Here is a 25,121-nt window from a genome sequence, read left to right as displayed (position 1 = left end):
GTAAGTTCAAGTATACCTACATGTAAAATATGTATTCACAATTTTTATGTGTGTGTAGAATCATTAAATGTAGGTAGTGTTTTAGTCAGTGCATAGACACTATTTACTTTACTCATTATTCTATAACATATTAATTTAGTTAAACGACTGTTTAACATCTCCAAAAAGTCGGTTGTGTATGATATACTCGTAGTTACCAAAAAGAAGTAAAAGAATTTACAAAAGAAAATGTCACATAAGTTGTTAACAAATGGATGCACTAACTAAAAAGTATACAAATCTTGAATTGTGTATTTAATTATGTTAAAACGGTGTTAGACGTAGATTTTGTGGAGTATGATCTATGTAATTACAATATAATAATCTAAAGGAGTTCAGGCGCAACATCACAATGGATCAGTATGACATAGAACAACGAAATGTATAGGGAATGGGATTATTTACAATTACCTACGATAATAAATGACATACTTCTTCTACTATATCATAAAAGTATTATTTCGCATTTTGCAGGCACAATTTTTTAAGTTTCTATATCACTGAAATTCAGGAGACATATTTTTAACCATTACAATTACAATTTTAATTGGGTACAAAATCTGACGTTGACTCGAAACTTTAACATCAATTATTCGTCAACTTAACTTATTAACCGCTTGAGTCCCAGACGGCATTAATTAATGTCATAAAAATTGATTATCTATTGTGTCTAGATCCGCGGGCCTTGAAGAATTAATTTATAGATTTTAAAGCTAATAAAATATTGGAGTGGGATTTACAGGGTTGAAAAAAGGTTTTTAAGAACTTGTATGGAATTATTAGTTAATTCAATTCAATCAATTGTTAGCAATTACATTCGTACAATTTCACATACGATTCGTGAGCTAAGTATGTATGCGAAATGGAACTTTAAAGCTTAAAAATATGTCTCCAGATAGAAGGTAATGTTATGCTACCACCTACAATATAGTTTGTCGATTGCTACGTTATTTATGAAATCGTCTTTTTCTCTCTAATTAAAAAAACAATATCAAGGAAAGCGTCACGATATTACAAAGTCACATTCAATTGTTGAATACCAACAGCTTACGTAGGCGCTTTCAAGGAAATACGCGATTGTATTAACCGTGTAAGTACTAGAAATATAACAAATGTCAACTTGTTTAATCCTGCTTGCCAGCTAAATGCCAGGGCAGTCTGACGTCAATCGATTAAGGCTTTTAAGAATATCCTTAGACATGGTTCGGCAAGACAAAGCACTTGTTGAAACTTCGGGGGATAATTATGTCTTATATTTAACTCTGCAAAAGTTTACACTTAGGAAAGTTTTTAATTATAAAAAATTCACGGTTCACTTGGAAATTGAAGTGGGGCTTTACGAGGGTTATTTGAGAGATCGCTTAACGCACACTCACGAGCAAAAGCCATGAGTGCTCATGGTGCGAGCGAAATTGGACAAAAAACCTTTTAATGGGGTCAATTTGAGTCTTTGTGTTACGATTGCTTGAAGCGTTTCGTTTGTAATATTTCACGCGTTTTAATATCATGGGAAAATCATTGGAGTTCATTTTTAATAAACATACAGGAAAATGCTTACTGCGTTTTTAGCCAAAGGGACAACTGAAAGATTTTTTTATGCAGAAAAAGGCAGGTATTTGACCGCAATCGCACCTAAAGTTAAGTGAGATGCAGTCTAGGATGGTTTGGAGCCACAAGATTAATTTCGATGCCGATAGCAATAGCTGGAAAATAAATTCTATTGAACCGTGTCGATTTATTTTCCAACCTAGATTTTAGACTTTCTGATCCATGGTATAGCAAAAGACGTCGTAGTATTTTATTGCTAGAATACCGATTACCCTGATTGGGGTTGAAGTGCCGACTGCGGGGTAAGTAACTTACTGTGTTCGTCACAGCAGGCGCACAGTGGGGCTCTTTTCTTACAGTACCCGGAATATTACTTTTATTACTTAGAATAACTCGTTATTATGGTTTGCTTTTGGCTATTTTATTTCTTCTGACAAAGCTTTATACATTATAGGAAAATATTATCAAGAAAATTATGTAAATATCATATTATTATAAACTCAGATAGATCATAGATTTCCAATGGTTAAATCAGATAAGTGTCCAAACTCTATCAGGTTAGGGTATTTTTGCGCAGATTTGAAAAACGAGAGGTTTTATATTAACTTCTTTTTTACCTTTTTAATATTAAAAAACAAGGTCTAATAAATTGCCTGTAGCGAATAACTAAAATGAACTATTACAAACTGTAAACTAGCATCTTCAACGATCTTAATAAATAGTTTTAGATAATGTCTATTTATATTTACAGCATTTAACTCTCNAAACTCTTGGAAAATATGCGTAGGTTTAACGGTGTATTAGTAAGTTATTCTAAACATTTCCCGTAGGTAAATACACGTGGACGTGGAGGCGGTTAAACAAGCTTAATCAACAAACGAGGTAGGTAGTCGCCCACTTTCTTCGTGACAGGAAAAACTACATAACAATTAAAACTCTAAATTGGGTCTATTATGGACAAAGGTATTAACGGTGATTGCAACTTAATTAGTGGTTGTAAAATGTTGTCCATTGTATTTGGATTTAATTACAGCTGGATGTCAAAGGAAAACTTGTTCTAGAAAACGTTTTGTCTTTTCTAGACTGGAATTTAGACGCAAATTGCGTTTTAGAATATTATTCAAATACAAGAGTAAGTAGTTTTTGCGTATCTATTTCTTTTTTTACACTTGAGGGAACGCGACGTGGTGATCGTTAAATTTAATTTTAAAGTAAAGGGTGTGACAAAAACTTATCTGCCGGTAATATCATTCATGAGCTAAAACTGGTTTTTGTGCCTTCCGCATTTTTCTGCGGTCACTCAACATTACGCACGAAGAAAGAAACTGTGACGTCATGCGGTTGTACTTATTACCTTAATCTATTGTTGCTAGTGTAGATAGTTTATCGGAATTTCTATAATTAACGTCATTGAAGATACATATAAATAGATAACGCAGAATGGCCAAATCGTAGGACGTTAATAAGTAATTACCTACGATAATTATTTTATATCAGTTTGATATAAATATGCTTTACAATCATCTGCTTTTCCATTTGAAGCCATGAGAGCTAGAGTTTGTCCAACATTTTTAATGTTGACATTCTTAACCGAAAGTCCGAAAGGACTGTAACTGCCAAAATTAGCAGCATGTAGTCGTCTCCAACGTCACTATGTATTGTTCAGTTCATCATGATTTGTCATTTTGCGTTACCCACAATCCAGCCAGATTCACACGTCATCACTGAGTCACAATCCCAGGGTCACATTCACACGGACTTACCTTTCGCTGGCGATCGAGCTGTTCCTGGACATCGACTTTGGCGACATCTCGAAGTCAGAGTCTGAGCGGTAGAGGAATGACTCGCGGCGCTGCGGCATGGCCTGGAGGACCAGGGCTGTGGACGGCGAGCCGCCCTCGAGGGGCGACCGCGCGCCCCCCGCCCCGGCTGCCCCCCCTCCATTCTCCACATCGAAGCTGAAACAAAAGAGAAACGATTAATCACGTGACAAAACGACCCACCTGATACGAGATTATCCGGCTGAGCGGGAAACGATAACGGTCACGGAATCCCTATGACGAAGTGCGAACACGTTCATTACGTGAAATTCGCTCACGCTTGCGTTCGCGCGTCGTCACGGGTTGTTTTCCCTAATCTAAAGTCTGTCATAATTTAAATTGTTTGGTTCCATACGTAAAAATGATTTTCATTTTTCTGCAGTTTGGCACAATTTGTATCACACGTTTTAAATTTCAAGACACGTAATGTACGAGTAAGTACGCGACAAAAATATAAAATTACAATAATTCACTCAATACTAAAAACTAGTAAATATTCAAACACTTTAAGATCTTTCTGAACACGTTTCACGCACAATATACGCACATAGCCAATAGTCGGAAAACAACCATGTTTATAAACTTTAACACATTCACCTGAAGTGCCTATGAAGGCGAATGCGCGTATTCCCCAGTCGGCCGGGCAAACGATTCATAACTGACTGAAAATTCGACAAAATGATCCGTCATCGGCCACGTTCTAATCAGTTGTAGGCCGTGGATGCAAAACGTCGAAATTATCAGTGCACGACCAAATTTAAAGAGCACATATTGACTTGAATGATTTTTTACGGCTAACCCAAGGCTACTTCACCAAATCTTCCTTGTTGAATGAAGATGCATTTAATAATTAGTCCTTAGCAAGTTTTCAGCTGGTAATTAATGCGAAGGTGCTTTCAAATTGTAGCCACCAGAAACAATAAATACAAACATAAGTTATAACTATACATACTTGTTCATGATCAGTAATTTATCATGTTTTTTTGCTAACCACGAATCGCCATGTTGTAGGTAAGTATCTTTACTGTAGACTAGACACTAAACGAAACCCACACGAGAAAAAAGTCGTATACGAGTTAAATCCCTTCACAAAATTTAATTAATTTGTACCGTCCGCGTCCTATAAATTGAAAACGCAAGTACCAACCTAATAATACCCTAAAATACCCATTTTAAATTAGAAGCATTTTTATCTGACGGTTTTAAGCAAATCTAATCTAATTAATACCGCACCGAATTCCGTTATAATTTATAAAACAAATCTTTATTTGATACAATGTAAATTGTTTTCGCAAATACTAATTTAAGCATTATTAATTACTTAATTAACGTAACTTACCTACTACGCAATTTATAGGTTTGTTTAACCTGTTTCACAAGGGTGCCATCTAGGGGAAAATGAGTGAACATTCTGAAGCTGGCGAGCGCGCTTTTCAGTTTCGCTTTAGTGCGGAAAGTTTCCACCAGAGGTCTCTGTTCTGCTACGAGGTGGTAGAGAAAAATAAAAATGTAGAGAACAGTTTTTTACTTGTTGCTATTGCCAAAAATGCTCGATGTGGTGGATATTTAAGATTTTAAAAGTTACAAATAAGCAATGTATATTTATGTTGTTGTTTGTTTATTTAAGCGATATTTGTGGTTAATTGGATGAGGTTAAATTATCATGATAATAAAATCAATGTTGAAGATTTTAGGGATATTTCTATGAAGTGAAATGCTGGATTAGCCTTTTTAACAGACACTTGAAATAAAATCTTCTAAATGTATGACATATTGAGGTTGAGATATACTACAACGTCTACAACACATACCTACCTATAGCCTATACACTGGTAGAGAAACAAAGACAAAATACACAATCATCACTAAACCTAATTAATCGGATAATAGAATAGTATGTACTTAATTTAATGATCCAATGAATAATAATTGGGTATCTAATGATGGTCGCCCATTAGGTAGGTATCTTAGGTGAATCTAGTGTACTAATAACTAAGATCAGTTTGAAATCATAAATCGTACGAGTGTTATGAACTTTGTATTGAGTAATTCAGCAATAAAATGGAAGTAATGTAAATCTATAGTCTTTGTAGCTTGAATTCCTTATACATACGAGTACATGCCTTTTTATGCATAACAAGGCAGGTATTTGATCGCCATTGCACCTGGTGTTAAGTGAGATGCAGTCTAGGATGTTACATATCTGCCCTGTAAGTGCCTATTCACTCTCGTTTATTATTATTATACATGTTTATTGATTTGTGTAAGAAAATTTTGGGCAATAAACATTGTCAGTTCCCATACATCATGTTAGTGTGTGGAACGTTACATACAAGTTATGAATGGGTTTCAAAAACAATGAATACTGTAAGAATGTGCGAGAAACAACCTTAGGTTTATGCGTTAAAAATGTGCCTTTACAAAACACGTTCCACTTCAATAAATTTACCACGTAATTACACTCTACTATGACAATTGACTAATTATTAGTTGGAGTACCGGTAATTAGGCAGAAACATTGATTAGCATAACGTATGGTATGTGTTAATGTGTGGAGTAAGACTATGGAATAGAGATAAGAGTTATGGTGTTTGTGTTCACATAAGTTTCAAAATGTTATGAAAAAGTTTTGAGTTTTGAAATCAAGTTAAAATCAATTGTTTGTGTTCTTAGATTTAGGTGGGCACTTTGCAAAGTAACTTTTTTAATAAAAAAACACATGTTTAATTTAAGGCTGACAAATTCGCTATAAAACAATCGCTAATTGGGTATATAAATATTTTGTGATATTACTAAAATATTAGTTGTTATCATTCCTAATAATACTTGATTGATTACTTTGTTGCTGACGTCATTTTAATTATAAAAAAGGCAAAATTTCTGATTTTTTTGAATGAATATGTTAGATTGAGTTACAAGAAACGAGAATTAAAGCTCATTTATAAAAAAAGTGATATGACTTTTTGATAAAACCCGAATTTACAGACAGTAGATAATTTACAGACACGTAAATCTAAAATCATAAATCGAAGTAGGTAATCATTGATTCAAAATGAGTGTTTTTATTTATTTCATTAACATCTAGACAAAAATTTAATACAGAAACTGTATTTTATCCTAGACTCTACATAAATGTAGGTCAAGTAAATATGAAAAGAATCATCACATCACGTCAAAATATCGATGAGGATTTCGATACTGGAATCACATTCCGATACGCCGTAAGTAAACAAACGAAATAAAAGCATTTCAAATCTAATTCCAGTATGAATATCGGAAGAAATATCGGATCAGTGTCTGGCTTAGATGTACACGCGACAGCACATCAGACTATACATTTTTGTTGCAAACTCAACCCTATTACAACTGTATAAGACCCAACAGTGTTTGACTTGACGTGCTGTCGTTTGTAAGGGCACCTTCAAATTGGGTATTTGACACCATTCAAGAATATTAAAGAGGACATTCTTTAAAAACACACTTCATTCTGCTCTTAAAAACTTTAAGTCACTGTAAATTAAGATTTTTGTGGTTGCTTTATCCTAAAAAATCAATGGGAAAGTCTCGTTTCGACAGTTTTTGAAGAAGTACATCAATAGGTGGTGTCAAATAAGCTAAGAGGCGCGAGGAAGCCAGCAACCGTTTGCGTTTATTATTACGTTTGTTCTTCTAGAAGTTGTATGATAAATAGTAGTGGTACATTAACACCCGTATTCACCAACGATACTTGCTTAAGTGAAGCAGCAACGCTATTCGAAATGAACGCACTGCGTTGAATAGAGCTGGCGGAGTGACCGCCACTGAAGTATTGTCTATGAATAGGTTTTTAGGACCCTGTCCTGGACCTTTGAACTACGTAAACTCGACCCTTGGGGACGTAGTGATCCATACGATCAGGCAGAACAACAACTGTTTATGAGAAGTGTTAGTATTTTAGACTTATTAGACGGAATTATTTGAGGCATTACTATTAATATTTTGCAAGCATATTATAAGTTCTTAACCTCTAGGTTCGTCAAGGCAGCCGTGCGTGAAAACTGACGTACGAGTGAGTTGCGGAATGCGACCCGTGTTGCCTTTGACATATCCGTTACGGGGCTTACGAGCCACAGTGAACCTTTGAACTACGTAAACTCGACCCTTGGGGACGTAGTGATCCATACGATCAGGCAGAACAACAACTGTTTATGAGAAGTGTTAGTATTTTAGACTTATTAGACGGAATTATTTGAGGCATTACTATTAATATTTTGCAAGCATATTATAAGTTATTAACCTCTAGGTTGGTCAAGGCAGCGGTGCGTGAAAACTGACGTACGAGTGAGTTGCGGAATGCGACCCGTGTTTCCTTTGACATATCCGTTACGGGGCTTACGGGCCACAGTAGACCTTGGAACTAAACTCGACTCTTGGGGACGTTGTGACCCATACGATCAGACAGAACAAAAACTGTTTATGAGAAGTGTTTGTATTTTAGACTTATTAGACGGAACTATTTGAGGCACTACTGTTGCTGGCAGTTTGGCCAGCAATCCTTTTTGATAATTGTTTATGGTTTTTTACTTTTTTTTAATATTGTTTTTTGAGTTTTTGAAGTTGCTTTTTGTACACTCTGGTGTAAATGTTTTGAGCTGCAATATACCTACTGTTTTGGCCCTTTTTTGGTGTTTCCTTGCTTCTAGCATACCTATAATCACCACCGGCAGGCCTATCCAACTAATACAGTCAACACCATCGTTTTTAACAATTACTATTAATATTTTGAAAGCATATTATAAGTTCTTAACCTCTACGTTCGTCAAGGCAAATGTGCGTGAAAACTGACGTACGAGTGTTGCGGAATGCGACCCACTTTGGGCTTTTGACATAACCGTTACGGGGCTTACGGGCCATAGTGGACCTTTGAACTAAACTCGCCCTTTGGGGACGTAGGTGCCACATACGATTAAGAAGAACAACAACTTATGAGATATGGCTTATAGACATATTAGTTAGAAAAACTATTTGAGACCTACTCAATTAGATAAAAATCAAAGCGCATTATTAAATGTAGGTACTTTAGTGAAAAAGAGCTAAAGTTATTGTATTTGATAGCCTTCATAGTTTAGCGTAGCAGACATCATTCATGGAGTATACTAATCAAAGTAAAAGGTTTCATTAATTTATTTTTAACATATTACCTAGCTTCAAACTAACGCCAGCTTAGTAACTCATGTTTAAGTATGTAAATATGATTGTATATCGAACTAAATACTTTGGTATCATACGTATGATGCAAAATAACTATTACAACTACGTAGTTGTAATAGTTATTTTGCCTTGTGCTGGCGACACACCCATTTCAAAAATAACGTCCCCGACTACGCAGCTACGGTGCCACCGTCACTTCATTAACGTCATTCAAAATGTCAATTAATAAAAAAAAGTAAAAAATATTCCGTTTTGTTACTCGTAACAAATGAGTGTAACGTCAAGTCGTGGAATGTGACCGGGGTTAAGTCGAGGCTTCCGGCGACTGGGACCGCAATTAACTGGGACCGCGGTCCCAGTTAATTGCGGTCCCAGTTGACGGAATCCTCGTTAAGTCTGCCCCGGCGGACCTTTGAACTAGACGGCCCTGATACGGGTCGGGCGGGGTGTGCGAATTTGTATCATGTTTCCACTGCAATGTGTTCTCAAGGTCAATGAATTACGTTACTTTCTAATTACAATAGAATAGAATAGAATAGAANTACGAGTGTTGCGGAATGCGACCCATTTCGGGCTTTTGACATAACCGTTACGGGGCTTACGGGCCACAGTGGACCTTTGAACTAAACTCGCCCTTTCGGGACGTAGGTGCCACATACGATTAAGAAGAACAACAACTTATGAGATATGACTTATAGACATATTAGTTAGAAAAACTATTTGAGACCTACTCAACTAGATAAAAATCAAGGCACATTATTAAATGTAGGTACTTTAGTGAAAAAGAGCTAAAGTTATTGTACCTATTTCATAGCCTTCATAGTTTAGCGTAGCAGACATCATTCATGGAGTATGCTAATCAAAGTAAAAGGTTTCATTAATTTATTTTTAACATATTACCTGGCTTCAAACTAACGCCAGTTTAGTAACTCATTGTTCAAGTTTAAGTATGTAAATATGATTATATATCGAACTAAACACTTTGGTATCATACGTATGATGCAAAATAACTATTACAGCTACGTAGTTGTAATAGTTATTTTGCCTTGTGCTGGCGACACACCCATTTCAAAAATAACGTCCCCGACTACGCAGCTACGGTGCCACCGTCACTTCATTAACGTCATTCAAAATGTCAATTAATAAAAAAAAGTAAAAAATATTCCGTTTTGTTACTCGTAACAAATGAGTGTACGAGTAACGTCAAGTCGTGGAATGTGACCGGGGTTAAGTCTGCCCCGGCGGACCTTTGAACTAGACGGCCCTGATACGGGTCGGGCGGGGTGTGCGAATTTGTATCATGTTTCCACTGCAATGTGTTCTCAAGGTCAATGAATTACGTTACTTTCTAATTACATATTTATCTTTTGCTGTGGTAAGTATTAATTTATTACTGCAGAACGAAATTTATCTATTTTATGTCATGATTGGGGAACGAGAGTAAGAAAATGTAACGAGAAATGATTGCCTAGGGCGCTGCAAGTCCGAAGAAAATAGCAATATACCTGCCTAGCTAAATATTATTTTGTGATAAAAAGGCGCCATCTTTGTAAAATAAAAGATTTTGGTCTTTTAATAATGTATAAAACGTTTAATGCTATAAGCTATAAATAACTTCCTCGCAAGTAAAATGTACACTGTATATCGCTCTATCGATAGGTACGATCAATGGTATGTTATGGTATGATAGTATCTAACCACATACTGCGCTACGTTATAGGACGCTTGTTGTGTGGTCAGCGCATGCAATCACCGTAGAACACGTGGCTTTACAGTGGTTACACAGGTTGGATCACAAAATGGATACTGAATTCCTGGCTGAATACCATCGTTAATTAAAAATAAAAAACATAGTAGTTCCATTTTCAAAACAATATGAAAGAAACTCTACGTTCAAATACAAATTTCGTTCCATTTTCAAATACATTCAAATTTGTTCCATTATTAGATTTTTTCTTTTTCAAACACAAATTGCGTTCCAAATTCAAATATACCTGCCAGTTGTTCGTCTCCTGGCAGAGACAGGCGCTCTCCTCAGCGGTCTTCTGGACGCCCCCCGCGCACTCCACCTCCTCGGCGCCTCGCTCCACCTATGTTCGTGACATTCAGCATACACTACTCCAGACCAGACCAGGGGAACCCATTTACTTCAGAACACATTTTTGGTAAGGGGCGTAGTAGAACGCTCATTTTACAAAATAATTTGAGCTTAATTCCATACATTTGAGTGTTATTTTTGTTAATTTCAAAAAGACAGTGAAAACAACATCATGACGGTAACCATAATTACTTAGATACGTAGTTCTCTCACGTAGCAGCAATTATTTTCTACCTATGTAATTTTCATGTATTTGAGTTTTCAAAGTATTAGTTTACTAGATATAATTACTGCAAATATTATGATAGTATGAATTTATGTTGCACGTATATTTTGGTCTCAAACATATTGCATTTGTTGAATATCATTTTCCTGCAACTCTACACAGGGAAAACGTTATCAATCACTATACGAACTAATAATAATGAACTCGATGGCCCAGCCAAACAGCAATTACGGTGTGTTTGTTCAGCGAAATAATATCGAAACTTACTTAACTTGTTTGTTCAACTACAACTGAAGGGATATACAAGATAATAATATGGCTGAGCTCTTGTATTCCACTTATCCCACACACCGGACCGAAAATATAATAAAGGAAACTCTTTCAAGTCATTCTGGTCCATTGCGTCTTTTGGCTTAGACTACAGCTCCACCTCCGAGCCTTAATTCCCGGGTTCCACTCCAGATGTCTCAATGAAAAGAATGCCATACTAGCTTGCTGCTCTGCTGCCCTTCAATAGATAATAACACCTTTCAATGGCGTTCTTATTGCCTCTTCAGGCTCACGTAGTCTCTACATTATTTTGTAATTAAGAAACTTCAGTTAAGTATTACTTAATAAAGCTCAGGCAATTTTTATGCTAATTAACATTGTTATAAACTGTTCCTGGGATTCTGGGAATACTTTGTATTTTAATGTACCGTTGAAATTTTAAGAGGCTTATTATACTGCAGACTTTTAATAAAAATTAAAGACCCACAGATGAATTTGAATCTAGTCTTTATGAAAAGAGTGTTTGAAAGAGATTTCCATTTATTGCTCTTGTTATGTACCTTTGTCGGGTAACTTTGGCTACAAAAAGAACAAATGGATTTAGAGGATTTTTCCAATGAGGTGGAAGTATCGTTGCTGGTAGTCGAAGTTTTAAATAGGAAGCCTAACTACTGTATTGGATAGGATTCTTTAAAGGGAACATAGCTTTGATCTACCGCCGCGGGCTATGATATCATTATTTCAGTCTCTGATTCTAAAACAAATATTAAATGTAAAACCTTTAGAAACTTTTTTGATAGAAAGTGCCTATTATTAGGTAAAAATATCAATAGAACATAATCTCTTTTATGTAAAATGCAGACAAAAGCTAGTCATGTTTACGTTAAAACAATTTTCTTTAATACATCGCCTGGAGTGCTCGTATGTAAATGAGAGCTTTTCACTTCGGAGGTTCTGCTGTATGAATAAATGAATCTATTAATTAGTCAGACTGGCATATTAATAGAACCGGGAGACAATAAACATAAAATTAATTAATTGTAAATGTTTGCATATATCGAGAATTCGAGACGTAGATGGATGACAGGGACTGTATACCTTATGCCGTAGATTGAACGGGTGGAAAGAGGGCTTTTGTATTGATTAAATACCCATCAGGCTTTATTCATTGTTTATTTATGATGAATTTCAAATTGAGCTCTTTGTTAGGTCTCCAGGATACGTTTTCCATTACGTATCATGATTGATTACTCGTAAATTATTGTATTTACGTTTATCGAAGGCCTTATAAAACGGCATTAAGTGTATTTTACGACAAATTGTTTGGAAAACCCCTCAATAAAATTGTAAAGCTGAATAATTGAAACTATCATTTTATTTTCATTGCCTTCTTATCAATTGTATTCAATAAGTCATGTCAAGGTACGTTTAATCTAGGCAGATTAAATCTACCAAAGATATGGACGTACGTAGTACGTGTTGTGATAAAAATGTGAGTTTAGGTCTAACTGTTAAGTCAATCGTTGCTGGATCATGTGTTAGGTACAATCATTCTATAGGAAAATCTTGGAAAATCCAGCATATAACTATGTGAGAGTTAAATCTATCGAATATGCAACCAGGTGTGCCCCCAGGTTATGATATTTAGTGATGTTGAGATTAGATTTAACTAGGAGTTGACTGTAGTAATCATAGGTAACGAGGCATGGACCTCTTTGGGTGTTCCCCGCTACTGGTCTGGCTGGAGCTAGTGGTGGTGGCGCTGAGGGTCGAGAGGTCGCTGGAGGCGCGCGCCGAGCGCAGCCGCGGCAGCACCGGCGCCTCCTCGGCCTCCGGCGTGGCGGGCGCCGGTTCGCACGCCCAGCCCAGCGCCCGGGCCGCCGACCACACCGCGAACACAAACGTCAACATATCTAGCGGCTATCGCGCCACACGCCGCCACCGACGCCGCTCCGCTCCCCGCACGACGCGTGACGAATGCATCGGTCCAAGTTCACACACTCATCAATAGCCCATCACCAGTGACGCGCCCTAACCAGCATGTAAACACCATGAGGCACGTGCGGAGCGTACGGGCGCGCGGTTTACGCGCGGGCGCGACTGCTACCGTACTGAACTTGCCGAGACGCCGGCACGCGTTTTGAACGTTGCACTCGTGTTATCATGTCTATAGTTAACGGAGCAGTTCGATTTCTTATTACTCCTCGATTCATTGAAGCGTACGGCCGGCACTTTAATAGATTATCTTATGTAACTGCGAGAATCATCGGCGTGTGCCGTTCAAAACACCGCTCGGCAACGAAACGCGTGCATGTTGATAGTATTTATGCTAGCGAGGAATCGGATCCGTGACGCGGCACTGTTGACGTTGCGCGGCGCGGGGAACGTGAGCGGTCGACGTCACTCACTGCTTGGCTCACCCGCGCCGCTACGGACGAAAGGGCACGTTCTATATTTATAAGCGACCCACAATCACATCACGGCAAGAAAATGGTTGGAGTGCGTCATTTGTTCAGAGTTTTGAGCGATGTCACTTGTTGCACGAGCGCGGGTTTCGGTCGGGCCGGGTGACCGGGAGCGATAGATCGATGGCACCGGCGGTTTCCGCGCGGATGTGCGGGTCCAGGTGTACAGCGCGCCGGAAAATCGTGTCAACTTCGTGTCGGACAAAAGCAGCGTCACGGAGCATCCTGCGGCTGCGGGGCGGCCATGTTGCCGCCGCCATCTTGCCGGGGGTCGCAGGGGGCGAGCCGCATGCGTACGGCGGCACGCAACCCTCGTGGAGGAAATGACGCAAGTACACAGGCTCGCCGGCTGGAAGCGGCGCTTATGCCCTCGTCACTAGGATCATTTTGTTCTAGGCCCGAGTGCGTTCGATTGTAGGTCAGACGAAAACTGCCAATGTATCCAGTGAAGCTTGCTGCGAATCACGACAACTGATTTCACTTTAATAGATTTGGGCTAGGAGACGACTTTCACAAAGAAGGAACTGATACTACGAAGAGATTAGGACGAATTAAGTTAGTCGCTTGTAATTTTCTGGTAACTTCATTTTGTGATAGAGCCGATAGAGTCATTGTAAAGAGGTAAAAAAAATGCAGGTAACCGTAGATAATTCGAACAAATGGAGCTTATTGTTATTATAATAAAGCTCTAATCCATTTAATTCAAATTTTGTAAGTAGGAACATGGATCAATTTAATATTTCTGCTCTGTAACAAAGTACATTTAGCCGATATTTCTACTGACCAAATAACTCATTTCTGGCTGCATAGGTCGGTATGCTTGTGACCTAAAAAAACATTTTATTTTTGTACGCTACTATTTCTTGGTGTACATACGCTATTGTAAGTATCTATCTAACATTGAACAGACGTACAATAAAGATTTTGAAAAGGAATATTAATTTTTGTACTTCATCATATTGTCCATTAAACAATCTGTAGATGATTGAGAATAATAATTCAGAATGTATAAAATGTTAACATCTAGGTATAAATATCGTGCCCACTTCCTATGGATTGTAATCAATCGCGATTCATTTCAGGCTAAAATTAAATAAAGTTATTATAAAAAAAAGTTATGATAATTACTAACTAATGAAAATAAGTAATGTTTCTCTGAAAATACCAGTTTTGTGGCTTTTTTCTTAGATTAGACTACAGATAACACAACTTAGACCCTGACCATCGCATGGAACTGACCTACCTTAAGTACAACCCACTACCCGTGTGAAGTTGATTTGTTCTTATACGAGTACAATATAACGTAATTAGACAATGTATGACTTTTTTATTGATTCAAAAGAAGGCATGATTTCATGCAGGAAATTAAATTAGATGACGTTCATAGTTACAAAAACAAATACCTAAATAGGTACTTACGCCCGTATTTACAAACGATGCTTGCTTAAGTGAAGCAGCAAATCGAACGCACAGCGTGGAATAGAGCTCTGTGATTGATTTGTGTGTCACCCTGTGCGTCCACGCGCACTGTGGGACCTCATAGTATTGTTTGTGAATACGCGTTAATCTATTCACGTAACTTGTCTATGCCGTATGCTGTAATAATTAATTTTTGTTGTATAAATAAATAAAGAGTTATAATAACTATCTAAGCTTAAGCTATTGACAGAACATTTTAGATTTTAAATGTTAGTTTACCACTAATTTTACTATCGTTGGTCATCACCATCACAAACTCATCTCGTACCAAATGTCACGCTACACTAGAGTGTAACAGGCACATTGTTGCGGCAGCCTTGGCGAGTAATGGCGAGTGTCCACCATTATACCGCTTGCGACCAGAGATAATTACTGGGGATTGCATGAAGATACGATTACTATACTCAGTTGGAGTATTGTCCACGAGTAATGAACGCCCTGTACGCTCCACGAGCCTCCATAATAGAATTCGTTAACACTTTGCGACTGGATTCTGTAATTTTCCACGTCAGATTTCTTCCGGCTTAGTTAAAAATTATAGTTCAGTAATGTTTGCTTTGCCGCCGGTTTGCTGTTACAAACGTCATGCTATCATATTAATTTGTAGTGGAGCGGAATCCGGCGAAAAGCTTCGACAGGTGTGTACGTAGGTCACATTTATTCATCTGCAGACTGCAGACCATTTTGAAAGGCATGATGTTGATTTCAGAGCACATTTTTCGTTAATGCACAATATGCTTGAGATGTAGAGCTTAAAAGTCCTTTGCGCTGTAGACTCTATCTATTGATTTTCTAAGCAAAATGATTCTATATTTGACGGCACTTGTTCTTTGTGTCTGAAAATTATTAAAAATCGTATTAAAAACTAACAGTGAAAGTCAATGAATGCTATGACATGAAGAATACATTGTTCACCAACTCTACGTTGTTGCTATATTATTTACTTTACTCACTTATTTCACTAACTATGTATTATAAGCACAGAGCTATGTAATTCAGAAGCATCCGCGAAGAAGACACAAAGCCGCGTAAATATATACGATTTATTAATAAACTGTCGTCACAAGAGATTATAAAGTAAGTTTCATGACTTGCGGTTAAATTATTACAGGCTGTGGTTGTTTTGTAACGGTTCAAATTATGGAGGCGTATACTAATTTAGACAGGCGTGTATTTACTTATGTTATGTAATAAAATATGATATTAAAAGCACCTGTCTCCACAGTTTTTAATAATAAGCCTAATGAGCTAAGCTATGAAATATTCAGTAATGAAAAAGTTACACGTGTTGCTTTTTTTTAATGTTTGTTCACTATGACTACGGTATTTGTTACTGGGTACGATTTTTATCAATTTATTTATTTTGATAAAAGAAAGTATCAATCAAAAATATCGTGACGTTCGTTGTGATGTATATCTTTATGATATATCGTAACTATTATTCCATTTAAAGCAGGAAACTAAAACCAGGTAAATTGTGATAAGGAAGCAGGATGTTCAAACTAGTTGTGATAGAGAATTTAATTCTATGAAATTTCCAAGCGTAGAAGAGGAAAATTATACAAATTATACATTTTCAGGGATTAGGGAAGCATGTAGTCGAAACCTAACTTTTATCGTAGTATTATAATGCATACTAGGTATATATTTTTATATAAAACTAGCGGACCCGACTAGGGTTGCCAGGTCCAAAATCAAAAAAGCCGGACTCTGTGCGTGTGTTTGTATGGGAAAAAGAAAAGGGCTGTTTTTAGGGTTTTCCCGAAAATTATTCGATTTTTTCTCGCCGTATAAACCATCCTTGAACTTAAAAGAAGATTAAAAAAAAAGAATTGGTGAAATTGGTTCAGGCGCTGTTGAGTTATGCGCTTACCAACACATTTTGCGATTCATTTTTATATTATAGATGTGTGTTGCTAATAATGTTCGTTTCCACACGACACTGGCCTGTTACAAAGCTACCTACATTACACGATTGTGCCGGGCGAGTTGGGCCTAAACCCCATTTTGCCCACTGAGGTGGATAGTCAAGTGGGAGACTAATAGGCTATCAAATCAGTGGCTTGAACGTGTTTCTTAGTTACATTAGCATTGGCAATGGAGCATGTAGGAGTAATTTGTAAAGTCCGAGATTAGATGGAATGTGTTTAGGAAGGGAAGGGAAGAGTGTCATTAAAGAATTTATTTTTTATTGTAAGTTACTCAAAACGGCTTCTGTCACAATAAACTATTAGTGATGACCTCTATGACATATCGTACGATTCGTCCCCCTGGCTTTATTGGATACTGGATTCAACAAACTTCAGTGTAAAATATTTTTTCATCTAAGTAAATACGTGAAGCTGAACAATACACAAGCGTTTCGAAAGATAGTGTGAGCATTTCAATTTGCAGGATAACCCTGCTATCGACAGCTCATTTTCTGTCAAAAGATAATTACACTTCGACGTGAACATCCCTATACATATACAATATAAACCTGTACTAGCAGAATAGATTACTTAATTAAAGCAAAAGCATTCGCATTAGATACAGAAGCTGAAAGTCTGAAGATAGATTGGTAAAGGTGCGAGAGCATCAAATTATTATGCAGTAAAATCTCCATTAATTCATACTAAGTATGTTCATCTAGGAAGGTAACCTATGATTGGGTCATTTGTACCCTGTACGAATAATGTGTACCATATTATATCTGCCCTGAAAATTGCATTGCAATAAATTGTATTTACCTAGCAAATAAAAAAAAGGTTATGAAGGTTTTAGAAAGCGGGGCCTGACACAAAATAAAGTTCATGTGTAAATCTAACTAGGTACGTTATTAATTATGAATTTTGAAACTTTTATGGATTCGAAAGTTTTTGTACTATTTACCAAAAACTTACAAAAAAAATTATATGTTCATGGGAATCAAGTCGCGAGCGACTGCTAGTATTCTCGCAAAGGCAACATGCACTTTACACTATTTCATACATCACTCGAAACCGAGATAACTGTCCATCCAACGTTAACTTGTTAACTGATCCGGTAAACATCAGCCGCTGGAAATCGCTCCCCAGTGGCGCGGGCAGTGGAAGTGGCGAGTGGATAATTGCATCATAATGGCCACTATCGTCCGCGCCCGTAACTCGATTAGCCGACGCATCAGCACCATCGATAATCGCCGTAACTTTGTTTATCTGTTGGGATGTCCCATCCCTACAGCGTGTTTTGATTTCTTTCATCATCTCAGTGTTCTCATTCTCATTTGGACTGACACTGGTTTGTTGTCGATACGAAAAGAAGAAGAAGTGTTCTCATAAGGTTTTTAATAAAATATCGTTGTCTAACGAAATAAGTGCTTAAATTGTGCCGTTCTAACTTGTTTGTTTCTTGTCAATGATAGTTTTTGCGTAGTGTACAATAATGGGTACCTACTGTTAATAAAATTGTAAAAAATCTAAAACGTTAAAATAGCCGTATCGTTATAGCCAATGAGCTGCTGTCATAGTAACATTGACGTAATGTCAATGTCACACGAGAATTAAACGTCAGAATAGAGGGACGCGCGGAGACACCTCCGCGCGCTTTTGTGCGAAGTGATGAATTGTAATTTTAATAAGGCAATATAGTGTAGTATCCAGTGTTTTATTTATGAGAATAGATCTACCGGCCTTTACTACTCTACTTACTTAAATTATGTCTGTGTAGCTGTACCTAATCATCAGAATAAATGAACTTCTATTTAAAAGCTTTGAGAAATACATTGTTACAAATAAATAGTGACACAGACGTTACACTTTAGGGCATTGAAAAGGGTAATGTGATCAATAATAAATCGTGCAAGAAAGAGTTCTTTGCAATCTTTGGAAAACTTTTCATCGGCTCACGTCTCTGCTATTTGAGTAGAGAATTAGTTTCAATAGGATGGATCCAAGAGTGCCTTGGGAGGCCTGTGACTTTGTAATTGGACCGCAAGCGGGGGCGGTGTAATAGCTCATTGTGGCTTTGTGTACAATCTTGGGACTCAAGTTCTGACAACCCAACTGAACTATTCAAACGAACTAACGCTCGAGCACTCGTTAGCCTTTATAGTGACGCATATTATGTCAATATTTGACTAGCATTGTGACAAGTAGCAGATTAAAAGTTATATGACACAAACTAATTCTGTTTGTCTAGGTATCTCTGGCAAAGGTGCATACATTTAAAACTGATACTTAGATCATTATACCAAACGTATTCGTCTGATATATTAAAATGTATGTATTAGCAACACACTGACTTAAAATATATGTATGTAAAAGAAAACAATGTCTTGGATATAAGAGAGCGCCACAATCACTCGACATTTTAAATGCATGAGGACAGCGACCGACTTAATTTATTAGCAGCTGCTTTATTTATCTACTAACATTAATACCTAACAAGGTAGGACAGTCGCAAGCATCCACTTAAGAGTACAGCTGATTAAGAAATATAAGAAGTTAGTTAGTCATTCTTACCGTGTGTAAAGCAAAGTGCTGAAGAGGGCTTCAGATGTGAATGACGCTGCTATAATGAGGACAAATACAAATTAAGACATACTACCGGGTGCTATGCTTGAAAGAGTTCGCCCTATTGCTATTGCTAGAAGCAGTGCTAAAGAAATCTTCAGATTTGCTCCATGGAGACATATTGGATAGAAAATAAGGACACCTTACAGCGTGTGATGCGTGAAGAAGTTCTTCTTATTGCTGTTGCTATGAGGAAATATGTTATGTACCTTTTTTAGCGAACTATAGACATCTTCAGATTAGTAAGCCGCTGCTTCAAGAGGACGAACATGATAAAATTAAGGACTAAAAATGGTGTTATCTCAGTCACCATCGTCATATCTCTGCAGGTGCTTACCAAGTACTTATCAGGTGTGATGCATACAGGAGTCCTTCCAATTGCTGCTGTTATCAGGGTCATGTTACATCTCTGTACGATGGACCAGGGAGCAGGGCTAAAGAAATCTTCAGACTTGTCTGCCACAACTCCAAAGGGATGAGAACTGCTTAGCGGCGCGATGCTTAAAAGGGTCTCCCTGATTGCTGCTGTTACCAGAGACACTCTTACTGACCAGGCTTACCTTATCAGGCGTGATGTGTAAAGGAATCCTCATAACTGCTTCTGTTACCAGGGATATGTTACATCTCTGTATGAGGGACCTATAAGCCCAGCAGTGCTAAAGCAATCTTCAGATTTGTATGCTCTAGCTTCATGGAGATGGGCACGATAGAAAGTGGGGACTATTCACCGGGTGTGATGCGTGAAGGAGTCCTCCTGACTGCTGCTGCGCTCACCAGTCACCAACACCATATCTCTGCACACTTACCAGGTGTGATGAGTAAAGCAGGTCGCTGCTGGTATCAGAGATAGGTCTCTGTACGATGGACCAGAAAGAAATCTTCAGACTTGTCTGCCACAACTCCAAAGGGATGAGAACTGCTTACAGGCGCGATGCTTAAAAGAGTCTCCCTGATTGCTGCTGTTACCAGAGACACTTCTATCAGCAGTGCTAAAAAAATCATCAGATTTCTCAGAACTACTCCAAGGAACAGGACAAAATATGAACTACTCCTTCTTCTTGTCGTGTCGACAACAAACCTACACAGCGCCGGCCCAAAACTCCGCCAAAGAATGGCGTTGTCAGTAGCCTTCATCAAATCTTCCTGCGGATGAACTACTTACCGGGTGTGATGCGTGAAGGAGTCCTCCTGACTGCTGCTGCGCTTCCGTTTGCGTCGGAAGCACCAGTCCTGGCCCATCGCATCACAGCCGGCAGGCCGCGAGCCGCCCCCGCCCAGATCGCTCACTCAGTCACCAACATCATATCTCTGACGAAGCCCACTCTCTCCTACTTCCCCCCCTTCTCATTTGATGAGTACATCGTATTTTTCGTTGCTTCTTTTTAATTCACTGTTTTAAATCGTTCGATGTTCGTTGCTTTTGATTATTCCACTCGAATATTCAAGTGCTTTCAGATACGAGATTCCGAGTTAATTCTCATGCATTTATTTATCTGCTTTACAACTTTAAATGTCGAATAAATTTTTGTTATTCAGTATAATCTTGGGTAATTTTTTCAATTGATATACGGTTAATTAATTTACCACCAATGATAGGTAATAAAAGTCATTAACATTGACAATATAGGAAATCGATTTTGATGACAATATGATAATATTTTCAATGTCACTTTAACTACTTGGACGACACTAACATGTAATGAACTTCGATTCTATGAGTATTATACGTAGTTCTATGGAATATTTGTAAATTAGAATAAACTTAGGACTAATTTACATCTAATAAAAATTTTAGTAAATATTTATACTAAGTTACATTACGTTCACGTTGAACTAACGAACATATTTCTTAGAAGTTATCGAATAACTTAATCTACATTAAAGCAATTACTATTTAGTTTAAGTCTTTAATTAATTATTCTCATGATATCGAACATAAAAGCCCTCAGGTTTGATTTATAGAACCGATGTCTTCTTTACAAATTGAACCATCTCGATATTTATTTACACTGAGAGTGTACGGGTATACCTAATGTTATTTATTATAAACTTTATCATAAATATTTGTGAACATCCCATGGACATTCAAATCTACTATAGGTACATAATAGCAAACTAAAAATTATAACAGCATAAACGATTCGATCTCAAACATCAAATATTAAAACACAAAAGCGATATTCAAAACAGACTAGTCGCGTAGGGCTCCAAGTTTTTGAGATTCAAATGTATTCCACATTCACATAGGTGCGGTGGCTAAGTACATACCATAGCACATTATGCGAAACACTGGGATCTTATCTCGTTGTAATACAGGCTATTTTGCTACGAAAATGTATAGTGTTATGTGCTGTGGGTACATACCATACGCTCTCAGAGGGAGGCAACTGGGGCCATAATATTACACAGCCTTACCACAGATTCCCATTAACTTACAACGCGAAGCTTCTTATTTGAGAAACAATTTTGCGCCAATCTCACTTAGGACCGAGTTTTCGACCGTCGAATAATTTTATACAAGATTAATTTGTAATTACGACACATTTTTAGCGAAATTTGTTTTGGTGGCTTTTAAGGAAGACATTCGATGCTGTATTAATGGCCAGGTGTTATACTTAGGATGGCCTGTATTGAGTCATTACCTGAAGTATACAAAATTTACTCTAATAGAGATCAGAAAAAGCGCCGTTAAATATCTTAACTTGAATGATGAAATATGTAGTTCTATACAAAAAATCATCAACAATGTTTTGATGATGACGATGACAAGAATTTGATTAAATTTCCTTGAATAGAGAACAAGGTTTATGTTCACATACAATGAAGTTTTATCTACACGATACCACGTGCAAAACTGTACTTTATTGTTATTCTAAAAGAGTGATAAATGCATGTGCATGTAAAGGACTTCAATGTAGAGATATGGCTCTGTAAAGCGACTGAAATATTGAGAGCTTATGAATAAGTCAGATCGTGGTAAATGTAGTGCCATTGTCACTATGTGTCGCCTAGACTTTAATATTTACAAAGCACGCTCGAGTCCTACTTTTCAGTTGGTCCAATCTATTACATACATTGTGTATTACATGTACTAATGTGTGTTACCAGTGAAGACTTATGGTTCGGAAACGTGGCCTCTCACTATAGGCCTTATACAGAAGCTCAAAGTTGCACAGCGTGCTATGGAAAGGGCTATGCTCGGTGTTTCTTTACGAGATCGAATCTGAAATGAGGAGATCCGTAAACGAACTAAAGTCGCTGACATAGCCCGATGGATTGGCAAGCTGAAGTGGCAATGGGCGGGGTACATAGTACGCAGAACTGACGGCCGATGGGGCAGCAAGGTTCTGGAGTGGCTGAGATGATGATGATGATGATGATTACATACATTATTTTGACACGTAACAGAAGCAAAAACGAGACGGGAAATTCATTAATTGTTATTTTTAGCCTCAGTTACACTGGACCACAACGAAAAAAGTCAGAAAATCTTCATTTCAAAAGTATCTGACCTAGCTTTATGAAATAAAGACTTAATTAATTCAAGCCTTCTTATATAAATGTAAAATAAATAAAAATGCGTACTTAGTAAGTTTTTCCAGTATAGGCACCTATGTTTTGTTTCATAAAGCGCCAAGGTACCTACTTTTGAAGATGACAGAAAATTTTCTTCCCGACTCTTTTCTTTGCGGTCCAGTGCAATTCAAAAGCTTTATGAGAGAAGTATGCTTTCATAAAGCAAGGTATTACAATCTGAATTTAGACAATTGTTCTGTAATGCTAGTTGGAAATTAGAGCTAGATTAAACGACAAGTGTGCAACACTGACACTGGCTAACCAACAAAAGCAGTAGCTTTGTGAAATGATGATGATTTGTAGTTAGGAGGTGGTCTAGAGACTCAGAAAGCCCTTTTATTTCGAATTCATACACTCTAAAAGCTATTATAAAAGACACATTATAACTGTTTGTTTTCCGAATAAAGTAAAATAAAATAAAAGTCAATAGTAAACGTTAAAGTGATAAGCCGACATGTCCCAGAGGAATTGTGGGAAGCGACACTTTTTGCATGTTCGTTTGAAACTAGCTACTAGAAATATTACTTATTTGTAGGAAAATTTATTTTCAATCGATTGATATCTTCTTTTCAGGTAGTTCTGAAGAATTTTAAATTCAGTCCAGAAAGTAAGGGATAGGTACTTGTCTTATTTTACTGGAAAGGCTGTCTCTTGACTACAGGCAATGAAATATTTATTAGTTTGTTTATCCCGATTTAAACTTTGATCTTCCCGAAGAAGTTCAAACCAAACTTTGAATTTCGATCGAGTTGAGTTGAGAATCGAGAATACGATTATTATTGATATCATTAGCCGAGTAAATCTTGTTTCCTAATAACAACAATGTAATACAACAATAAAGGCTGTTCTAAACATAACAAGGTTGTCGGCTGAAATAATAACACTTAAGTTATGAAGCAAGTAATTCTGACCAGTTTAATCTCCGCAGCTCAAAGGAAACAAGGCAAACAAGCACATCATCAAGAAAATACAATAACCAGAATTCATTTTAAATCTGACCCGGACCCCGTTTGATCTTTCAGATCGATTACAGGTATATCAAACCGTGACAGTCAGATGGAAAAGGGTTTGCCCACCCAAATCATGACTCGCCTTTAGGACCGGAGGGCTCAAACGTATGTAATACTCGCATGTCGCGTTAGGTATTAAAATGTAATTTTAACTTTGTCAAACAAATCCAGAATGAATATTTTATTGCTCCCGATAAATGTGAGCGGGAATAATTTTGGGAAGGAAACATTACAAGCTATATTGCGATATTTATTTTGATTCATGAACTGGTATCATTACCTTGCTTAATACTTTTTATATACCTACTGTAACGTAGCATAGCGGTTGATGGAAGAAAATATTAATGACGAAATCCGAACAGTATTATTCTACCATAGTTTTGAGTAGTGGGTGTAATATACGAGTAACGAAGTCAATGACCGATAAGTCTTGTAAATGGAAACACTATTTGCATTGCTCAACACCTAACATCCTCTTTGTTAATTTTTAATTAAATAATACGTAATGCAATCTATACTTATAACAAATCTGTAGAGAGGTCGATTCTGTACATGAAATATATTTTCAAAATAAGTATCAGGGGGTGATTAGTGATCGATACTGATGCCAAAAATGCAATCAGTAAAATTTTTGTCTGTCTGTCTGTCTGTATGTTCCTTAAAGAAACAAAAACTACTTGACGGATTTTAACGAAACTTGGTACAATTATTTTTCATACTTCTGGGCAGGTTATAGTTTACTTAGGAATTCCCACGGGAACGGGAATTAGCAGAAAAATCCTTTTGTATGAAAAATCTAAACCGCTTAAGTTAGACGCTTGAAATTTGGCATGCAGGTACCTTAGTAAACTTAAAGTTTAGTTAAAAC

The 25,121-nt window shown here is 37.2% G+C and overlaps 1 protein-coding gene across 13 annotated transcripts in view; it reads right to left on the bottom strand.

Annotated features, from left to right (window-relative positions):
- Positions 1–25,121, bottom strand: part of LOC114355477 (cAMP-specific 3',5'-cyclic phosphodiesterase) — a 217,717-nt gene that overhangs the window by 78,473 nt on the left and 114,123 nt on the right. For 9 of the 13 annotated variants that reach the window (XM_028308333.1, XM_028308335.1, XM_028308337.1 and 6 more), the window contains one exon: positions 3,351–3,545. In XM_028308333.1, coding sequence (XP_028164134.1) covers positions 3,351–3,545 — 195 coding nt within the window. Of the gene's footprint in view, positions 1–3,350; positions 3,546–4,004; positions 4,325–10,591; positions 10,688–12,902; positions 13,415–20,829; positions 21,006–25,121 lie in introns of those variants that run through there. The other 4 variants (XM_028308330.1, XM_028308332.1, XM_028308338.1 and 1 more) reach the window with 4 other exon arrangements.

The sequence above is a fragment of the Ostrinia furnacalis genome, unplaced genomic scaffold (genome assembly GCF_004193835.3).
Source record: "Ostrinia furnacalis isolate ACB-3 unplaced genomic scaffold, ASM419383v2 OfSCF2414, whole genome shotgun sequence".
NCBI classification, from domain to species: Eukaryota; Metazoa; Arthropoda; class Insecta; order Lepidoptera; family Crambidae; genus Ostrinia; species Ostrinia furnacalis.
Note: the sequence above shows the minus strand (reverse complement) of the source record. Positions and strands in the feature narration are given on the sequence as shown.